At 41.5% G+C, this 10,106-nt stretch overlaps 1 protein-coding gene across 1 annotated transcript in view; it reads right to left on the bottom strand.

Moving 5' to 3' along the window:
• Eri2 (ERI1 exoribonuclease family member 2) overlaps positions 1–1,410 on the bottom strand; it is a 7,200-nt gene extending 5,790 nt beyond the window's left edge. The window contains exon 1 of the mRNA XM_055627327.1: positions 1,359–1,410. Within this exon, the coding sequence (XP_055483302.1) occupies positions 1,359–1,381 (23 nt within the window). The 5' untranslated portion in view covers positions 1,382–1,410. The remainder of the gene's footprint in view (positions 1–1,358) is intronic.
• Positions 1,411–10,106: the final 8,696 nt, after the last annotated feature.

The raw sequence follows: 10,106 nt of genomic DNA, 5'->3' as shown, positions 1-10,106 counted from the left end.
CAGTTAAGATCAATCAACTCATTATACTCCAGTCCGAATACTATCAAACTAGCAGCACTGAACAAATGGCAAAATCTTCATTAATGTACTATATATAATTGGAGTCGGGTGTGGGGGCACACACCTGTAAGCTCAGCACTCCACAGCCAAAGCAGAACTGAATTTAAGAATAGCTTGGAGTACATAGCAAGGCCCTGTCTTAAACAACAGTTGTGTACTAACTGACAAGAACCAGGTCTAGACTTTAAAAGCCCTGGGTTCTTGGGCTAACTGCCATCTTCTCTTGAGTTTAGCGTCCTGAATGGGCTTCAGGTTGACTAATTTGCAAACACTAATTTTACCTGTTCTCATTTGAAAGCAGTATGGAGGGACACAAATGGCTGGAAAGTTACACTTTAAAACCCTTAGCCATTTTTGTATTTTCAAGCCCTTGCTACGCTCCAAGGAGATGGCTCCTGTTCCTAAACTAAAAATCTAGGAGAGGAAGTAAGGTAACCGGAGTACTACTGGAAGGCAATCTATGACAACAAGACCCCCAACAGCAATACGCTAGTCCGAAGAAGGGAAAGCGTTAACCACGGTCCCAAATGCAGCTGCGACAAAAATCTGATGAGTACAACTTTGAGGAGGCAGACACCTTGGAGAAGTTTCTTTGGCTTTTTGAAGAAGATAAATTGTAAGGGCAGTGTGGAGATTTGGAATTAAAAGCTAAAACTGACTGGTTACTTCATCAGTCAATATTAAATTAGGGTGGTAACCTCTTTTAACCAATGCTGGGAGGTAAAAATGTCTGTAATCCACATTTCATGCATGAGAAAAGTACGTATTTTGCTAAAGATGGCTATCTTGTGTAAACCTCTAGTAGGATTCTAGAACCCCGAAATCTAGGCTGTTCATTAAAACATCATATCCAGGGTTTTTGTTTTTGTGTTGTTATTTGGTTTTGTCGTTGTTTTGAGACAGTCTCACTATGTAGTCAAGGCCTGCCTGAACATCTCCAAGTGAACCAGGCTTGGCCTACAACTTGCTTCGCTCGTGTTGCAGGCGCGCTCCGCTCTGCCCGTCCCGTCCCGCTGCGTCCACAAATCTCAAACGTGCACGGCGGGTCGAAAACTCGAGAGCCTCTTGGAATAAGACTGGCCTCGGCGGGCCACTCGGACGCGGTAGGAGCAGCGGCACCCGCCTGGGAGCGACCTGCCCTGCGCTGTCACAGTGCTGGCGTCTCCCGGGACCTACCCCACACAGACCCGACACAGCGCCAGGCCGTACAGCGAGAGGCCGGCGGCGTGGGGCGCGGGACCCAGACAAAACGGCTGCGGAGGACCGCGGCCAACCCTGCGGGGAAACCGCTTGCGTACCGCGCCAGGCTCTTGGTAGCCATTGCCGACGCTCGCTCGCTCGCTCCCTCGGAGTCCGGAAGCCCAGCAGCCGGAAGTTGGCCGCCTCGCTTCCGGTCCGTTCAAACTCCGGCGCGTTCCGAGCAGCCGCGGCGTTGCCTGGGCGGTTCGGGACCTGGGGTGGGCGTGGACGGAGGCCTGAGGATGGGCAGTCCCTCGCTCCGCCCCTGGCGTCCCTCGGGGAGCCGGCTCCGAACTTCGCGAAACCTTCGGGTCGGGGAGAGCGGAGGGGTTCCGGGGGCGGGGGTCGTAGGGCCGCGCGATTTTCTGCGAAGGCAAAGCGTGGTCAAGTGGTTTGGGCTGCTTCGAGGGAAAAATAGACCGTCACGCCTGTCCAGAGCTTCGGGGGAGAGAAGCCCGGGCACGGTGTCCTGGTTTGGAGGGGGAGGTTGGGTTGGAGGGAGAACCTCGGCTCCAGCTCATCCTTCCCCTGCAGCCTGACCGAGCTAGAGGTGCAGAGGAAGCCCAGAAAGAGGAAGGAGGCCCCGATTTCGGCCTTGGCGACAGAGCTGCATAGACCTCCGTGGGATGTTGTGGTTCTGTAACATCCCACAAAATCCATACAAATCTGTAACATCCATACAAAAAAACATCTGTATTTCTTTGTGGTAAAATGGGAATAATGATCATTCCCATTTTAAAGTTATATGAATGAAATAATTTGGTACAAATAGATTTCTCAAAACTGTATTTGCCTAGAGGCTGGCAGTGTGGCTCAATAGTAGAGCACTAGACATTTGAGAAAAATAACCAGTTCTGGTCTGAGGAGATGGTTCAGCAGGTAAAGCAATTGCCATACAAATTAAGGTGCCAGCATTCAGATTCCCAGAACCTTGTATTATAGTTTTGTTCTGTTACTATGATAAAACAGTCTGACCCAAATTGAGTTTTCAAGTTATAGCCTGTCATTGAGGGAAGTCAGGGCAGGAACTTGAAGTAGAAACTCCAGAGGACCGCTTCTTCCTGGTGCTCTCCAGCTCATGTTTAGCTTTCTTTTCCATCCTAGGACTAACAGCCCAAGGAACTACACCCACAATGTGTTGGGCACTTCTACATGAATGAAAGGAGCTTTATAAAGACAATTTCCCAGACATGCCCACAGGACAATCTACTCTAGGAAATTCCTCAGATGACTATAGGCTGTGTCAAGTTGAGATCAAAGATGACAGGAACACCACGCAAAAAGCCAGGTGGGCGTAGGGAGGGATACAGAGAGGCAGAGATAAAGATGCCTGGAGAATGCTGGTTTGCCAGACTAGCTGAAACCGAGTCCCAGGTTCAGTGAAATACCCCACCTCAAAGTGACTGGGGGAGATACCCATATACCAACCTCAGGCCTCCATGCCAGCACGCAGACATGCACCATAACGTTCAAACATATATGCACACACGCATACATAAGAAAGAGGGGGAGAGAAAGCAAGAGCGAACCAAATCAGTTCTGGTTTTAAGGACTGCTTCATGTGGGACCTCCTACACTTCAAGATTTGCGTTTTCTGGAAATCTACATTTTTAAACTGTCTCAAATCCTCTTGGCAGTTTGTTGCTGTGTCTTTACAGCCCACAATTTCTTACATCTCCTGGCATTTTCCTGAGGAACTACATCTCTACTATGATGTAGTAATCAGTTTTTTTAATGATTTCTAGACAAGTCCTCTAGCTCTGTCAACTCTCCAAGTCAGATGAGAAGAAACCAGGTTCTCAAGACAGTCCCCAGGTTCTTCAGAGTATTGGGCACACTCTGGAGTGGGAAGTTGCCTTCCCATTGTTTCCCATGTCCCTTGTTGATTCAGAGAGGGAGATGGGAACACAAAGTAATGAAGAGTGGCATTTCTCATTTGCTAGCAAGTTGCAGGGGTTAGAGGCATACATCCTACCACTTGGGGTTTGGGTGGGGAGTTACTTGTTTCAGATTAATTTTATGTTGTTAGAGAAAAAAGATTGCTAGAAAAGGTTGGCATATGTTCTCTCTCTCTCTGCAAGAGCTTTAACTTATTTTCCTCTTTGCCACAGCTACAAAGGGCAAAGTTTTTCTATACATTTCATGCTGCTATAGATACCTTTTTTTCCTAAACATACCTTTTTTTCTATACATTTCATGCTGCTTTCTGGCTACCAGGCTTGTAGCTTTGTGTTATTAAATATCAAAGTTGTCACATTATTTGCATTTAACTGGACTTTTTCTTTCTAGGGGTGCTTTGTACTTCATCTGATTCTTTCAGGCTTATTGATTCTCCTCCATCTACCCCCACCCTCCAATGGTTCTCTTAAGCTTCCTTTTTGTTTGTTTTCTTTATTCTCTGACTTGTAGCAATGTATAAGGATGGAAGCCTCTGTTGGAATTTATTTCTCCTTTACAAGTAATTTGAAGGTTGTGTAATAATCATTCAGTAATATTTAAAGTATGGGTCATGTGTGTTATATATATAATATCTGTGTGGTTTTTATGTGATACTAGAAGGTTGAATCAACCATCTTGTGTATGGTAGAGCAGTTTCACTAAACTGTATCTCCAGCCTTTTTATTTTGATACAGGGTTTCACTTAGTTGCCCAGCCCAGCTGTGAACTCAGTCACAGCCTGGTCTTGAACTTGCTATCTGCAGCCTCTATGTGGTTGAGATTATAAGCTTGGGCCTCCAGGCCTGTTGCAAGCAAGTCTTGTATTCCTAGAAGGGGTGCATTGTTCCTGAGGTTCTACAGTGCCAGGTTGATGTGTGAAGTTGATGTAACAAGCTCCCCTTCCATCCCCTGCTTCAGAAACTCATTTCATATGTTGTTCTTGGGCAGAGACCACAGTATAGTAAACTGGCAAGGACAGATTACTTGCTGGGTCTTCGCCAAAAGGCCATGAAGCAGTAATTTATTGGCTTTTCTAGAGGAATGTGTGCTGTAGCCATTTTTCTCTAGACCTGGAAGCCAGCTGTATGTTACTTTGGGGTCTGAGTAAAAAGAATTATTGTTTGTATTATTGTGGCACGTGGAGGGAGTTGAGTGAGCCCTGCTTTCCTAACTCTTTCAGTCTATGGCTGTCTGTTCTCTTAAGGTGCCTGAGCAAGCCAGAGCGGAAGTCCCTTTGTTTCCCTTCAACATTGTTCAGTTCTCTTTTGAGCCCTTTTCACCCTTCTTCATTGAGGAGATGAAGAAAAGACAAAAGTAGATAGATTCTGCTGAACTGTTTCATAACTTACAACCTCCCTTCATTAAGTAAAGTAATGCACATTTCATTAAATTTACATCTCTTCCTCAATTTTATTTCAATATACATTTACATCTGAAAAACATGTTTTATAAAAATAAGAATCAGATTGAGTATACTGTTTTACAACTTTTTGTATGTGTTTACTGTATGTATACATGTCTACAGGTATGTGGGTGGGTGAGTGCATAGGCAGATGCATGCATTGGTAGAGACAAGGTCAGAGGCCGCCATTAAATATCTTCTTTTATTGCTTTTAGCTGGTTTGTTGAGACAGGGTGTCTCAGTGGATCTGGAGCTCACAGATTTGGTCATCCTGTTTCTACCTGCCAGTGCTGGGATTAGAGGCATGTACCGCTTGCACTCAGGTGTTGATGTGGGTGCCAGGGATCTGAATTCAAGTTGTCAAGCAAGCTCATCATCCACTGAACCCCTTCCCCAGCCCCTTGTTGCAACTTTTTAAAAAATTTAAAAGGTATCTTCTATGTTATTACCTAGTTCAGTTTCCTTATTTTAAGGTCTGATATAGCTTTTGTATTTTTAATTTTTACCTATTATAAATAATGTTGCAGTGGAAATCCTTGAATACAAACTCTGTTTTTTTGGTTTTGGGTTTTGTTTTTGTTGTTTTGTTTTGTTTTGTTTTTCAAGACAGGGTTTCTCTGTGTAATCCTGGCTGTCCTGGACTCACTTTGCAGACCAGCCTGGCCTCAAACTCATAGAGATCCCCCTGCCTCTGCCTCCCAGAGTTCTGGGATTAAGGCTTGCTCTACCATGCCTGGCTTGAATACAGAGTCTAGTGCATTTGTCAATTACTTAAATCCACAATAACTTTTAAAATGTTTATTCATTTTATTTTTTATGTGTGAATATTTTGCAAGTATGTATATGTACCACATACTTGGTACCCTTGGATGTCAGAAGAGGGCAACAGGTTCCCGGGAACTGGAGTTATTGGTGGTTGTGAGCCACTATGTGGGTGCTAAGAATTGAACCCAGCTCTTCTGTAAGAGAAGCAAGTGCTCTTAACCACTAAGCCATCTTTGTAGCCCTTTAATAACTCTGGACTTTAGACATTTGAAAAGGTAAGCCATGATTTGCCTATGGTTTCAGTTCGTTTTCACATCTACTTCTTTATTCTGTTATTTTCCTACAGATGAAGACCAAGTAGACAAAGATGTCAACTATCTATGCAGGGCCATTTAACAAAAATTTCAATGTTGAGCCTCTTAAGAAGATATTTATCAGGTTGGGCCCGTCCAGTCAATAACTCTCGTTCTTGAGACCTATTGGATAACTTGAGAAAATTAAGATTTTGACTTTCTTAGAAAAATCAGGTGATTGTGGAGTTTGTGCAGCTAATAAATTAGTGAAATAAACTTGAGTGTCTCCAGCTCTGTCTGGTAAGAGCAGTTGCTGACCCAAATGTAATCAGTTTTTCTAGACCTTAAGTTTTTGTATATTTATAATTTTTATTTTGTTTTGCTTAAAGAGAAATCTGCCTTTAGGTCAGGGAAAAATATGTCTGCTGAAGCCAGGCATGGCAGCAATGCCTTTAATCTCAGAACTCCAGGAGGCAGAGGCATGAGGAGTACTGGAGGCTGGTCTGCATAGAGAGTTCCAGAACAGCCAGGGTTACATAGAAAGACAGTGTCTCAAAAACAAAAACAACAAAATCCCTGCTGTTTGAATGTAGCCTTTGTGCCTTCTGATTATGACTTCACCTTTAAATAATAAAATATCCTTTAAAAAAGAATAGTGGGGAAGGGGCTGGGGGATGGCTCTTGCTTAAGAGCATGTACTGTTCTTCTGGATGACCTGAGTTTGACTTCCTACACCCAAATCAGGCAGCTCATCAACCAGCCCCAGGGTAATCAGACCCCTCTGGCTTCTGTGGGCCTGTGCACATACCCACACACAGACAGAAACATACAAGACTAAAAATAAGAAAGTAATTTGAAAAATAACAGAAACAATGATAGCTACTTTTAAAAAAATGATGATGCCATCTGGCAAGATGGTTTAGTAGGTAAAGGTCTTGCTACCAAATTTGATGACCTTAATTTAGTCTCTGGGATTCACATGGTAGAGAGAACCAGTTTCTACAAGGTGTCTGCTGATTTCTCCATGTCATTCATGGCACACGCACACACACACTACAGATACACACTAAATAAATAAGCAAATCAGTAATCACAGAAGAACTGCAACTTCTGTATCTTAGGAAGTTGTGTAGGTTTTAACTAAATAGTAGGCCAATAGCTAAAATGCAATACAGGATGATTGATTTGTGGATGCCTTAGAGAAAGACAGACAGACATACTGACTGACTGACTAGGGATTAAACCTAGAGCCTGGGGCATGTAAGATAAGCACTCTACCATTGGAGCTATGTTTCTACCAGTGTTTATTTTAGTTTGAGAGAGGAGCTGCAGGCTTGTTTTTCTTTTTCTTTTTTAAATTTTTTTTCTTCAAGACAGGGTTTCTCTGTGTAGCCTTGGTTGTCCTGGACTCACTCTGTAGACCAGGCTGACCTCGAACTCACAGAAATCCTCCTGTCTCTGCTTCCCAGAGTGCTGGGATTACAGGTGTCTGTTTTTCTTTTTTAATTCTCTAGTCTCTTGTAATAAATTTTATATATTGGATTTTTATTTACATAAGTGTTCTTGAGGATTTTAATTATTTAAAAATCTATTTCAGTAAAAGGAAACTTTTAAAATTATTTAAATACTTATTATATCTTAAAATTTATGTAGTTCAAAGGACTTAAGTAAATCTCTATCTCTATGGTCTTACCGTCTTATCATAAGTAGATAAATGACTAAAGTTGACACCTGAAGCAATAGCATAAGCATGAAAGAAGACATGACAAGAATTAAAACTAGAAACAGCATAACAATATCTATGGAAGCTGGGTATGGTAGCACATGGAGACAGAGGCAGCATAGTTTCTGCAAAGTGGAGGCCAGCCTGATCTAATTCTAGGTCAGCCAGGCTTACACAGTGAGACTCTTTTTCCAAGAAGAGCTATCTAAAGAATATTATATAGTAAGTAGTACTGCTGAGGCCCCTAGCTGTAGGATTGAATCAGCTAAGTTAAAGGAGTAGGAAAAAATGTCACTACATTGTTTGTTTTTTAGCTTTAGAATGTGGAATTCAGGCAACTCAGAACTTGGTACAGTAATAACTTAAGTAAAAAAAAAAAAAAATTAGGACTTCCAAAGTTACTTTTTTGTTCTTATAGATAAAAATAGAAATACTGATTACCTCTGACAAGAGACTTGGAGTTGGGAAATTTGTGGCAAGACTGTAACCACTATGTCTTCCTGCTAGCTTTTGTTGTTATTGTTTTTATATAATACACATAATATATAATCTATATTCTAACCCTTTAAGTTTGCATTAAGTACACTGATGTCATACGCCATCATGACCATCCTTCCCTACAACTTTTCATCATTCCAAGCTGAAACTAAATGTTAACATGTGACTTTGGTCCTAGACTCTGAAGACAAACCACCCAAAGATCGTAGCCTGCTGCTAGAGATTCTGATTCCTGGAATTTGGCTGTTTTCAAGGAAAGGCCTTTAATTGAATGATGTTCAGGTACACGATGAGAGTTAACATGAGTTCTTACTACAGTTCTAAAAACTAGACATTACATTCCTATTTTATTTGTATGCTTAAATTTATAGGTCCTTTTAATACAGCACATACCCTTTCAAAGGCTTAGGTCCTCTAACCTGAGTTAAGAAGTAGTTATCTAATGTGACAACAGAAGGACAAGATATCCCAACACAGGGCCCAAGCTTATCTGTGATTAGGCCTACCCTCCTCACATATCAGAGCTATGTTCTGGACTTCCCTGTTTTTTTTCTTCATTCTCACCTCTGCTTCTGAGGCACAGCAATCTTAACTTTTTTTTTTTTTTTTTAATTTTAAGCCTGACTTACTGAAACAGGCTGTGTGGGCCTGTCTCTAGCTCGTATTATATATTTTTAAGAAGTGGCCAAGCTATTTACCCATTATAGGTCTAAGCTGGGAAGATGGTGCATACTATAATCCCAATACTTGGAAGATTGACGCAAGACTATGAGTTCAGAGCCAGTCCTGGGGTACATTGTGAAAACATGTCTGAAAACAAAATTCTCTTGAGGGATTTGCAGTAAATCAGTGATTTTTTTTTTCAAAACATAAAAATATGATACCTTATTTAAAAAAATTAATGTTAAATCTTAAAACAGAGTGCAGTTCTGGGATGAGTGAATCAGCATGTGTGTGTGTATGAGACAGACAGAAAGTGAGGGAGTAGTAGTTTTTTTAAATATTTATTTATCTTGGGGGGAGGAGCATACATGTGCTCAGATCAACAGGCTCATTGGCAAATGCCTTTACCCATTGGGCCATCTTGTCACCTCAAAATGTGTCATTTTAATGTAAAGGCCGGATTTAGTGTTGTAATTTCAGCACTTGGGAGGTGGGGAGAGGAGAATAAGGAGTTCAAGGGTAGCCTCGACTACATAAGTTTATGCCACTGTGAGCTACGTGTTTAAGTAATCTCCTTAATTTGGGGGAGTTTTCTTATATGATGCTGTTGAAGTTCTGGTCTGTGCCATTGACCTGGTGATTCCTGTCCTTCACCTGTGCCTATAATTTGTAGATTTGGTCTGTTGGGTTTTTTTGAGACAGGTTCTCTCAATATAACCCTGGCTAAAGGCATGTGCTAACCACCTGGCTAGATTTTGTCTTTTTGTATTGGTTCTTTACATTCCTTTCATATAGTGTTTTTGCTAATTTTTCGCATTCTTTGCTTGTGTGGTCCAATTCTTTTTATTTTTATGTGTATACATGTGAGTTGGTGTGTGCCATATGAGTGAGTGCATTAGAGGCCAGAAGAGGGCAGCACATACCTTGAATCTGGAGTTACAGGCAGTTGTAAGCTTCTTGATAAGGATACTGGGAACTGAAAAATGAACATGGGGACTCTGCAAGAGGATTAAATTCTCATAACCACCAAACCATCTCTCCATCCTTAATTCCTCTATTTTATCTTCAAGTCCTCATATTTTCTGCTTGATCCATTCTACTGGAAAGGCTTTCCCAAGTTCCCTAATTGGGTTGTTGAGTTTTCCAGTTTTCATTATTTCTACCTCTTTAGTGAATTTAGTTGTCAGATCTTGAACTGTCTTGTCTTTTCATTCAGCCACATATTTGTTTTCTTGAATTTACTCCTATCCTCTTTAAGTTCAACTGACTTGCTACTGTTGCCTTTTGTAAACTCTTTATGATTTTTGTGAATGTTGTTTTAATTGTATTCTTGAATTTACCTAGGTAGTTTTTATTGAAGAACATTTCTATAGGGCTGGTGGGTTTTGAGGGAGACATATTTGTGTTTTTGCAATGTGACTTGGTCATAGAGGCATTTTTGTTGGTTGTATGTCTGATTCTAGGCCGCCTCTGTTGATTCAAAGTTTTATTTTGGTTTTGTTGTGCAACAACCTGATTTCAGATC

This window comes from Psammomys obesus, unplaced genomic scaffold (assembly GCF_907164565.1).
Source record: "Psammomys obesus unplaced genomic scaffold, mPsaObe1.curated_primary_1811, whole genome shotgun sequence".
NCBI lineage: Eukaryota > Metazoa > Chordata > Mammalia > Rodentia > Muridae > Psammomys > Psammomys obesus.
Note: the sequence above shows the minus strand (reverse complement) of the source record. Positions and strands in the feature narration are given on the sequence as shown.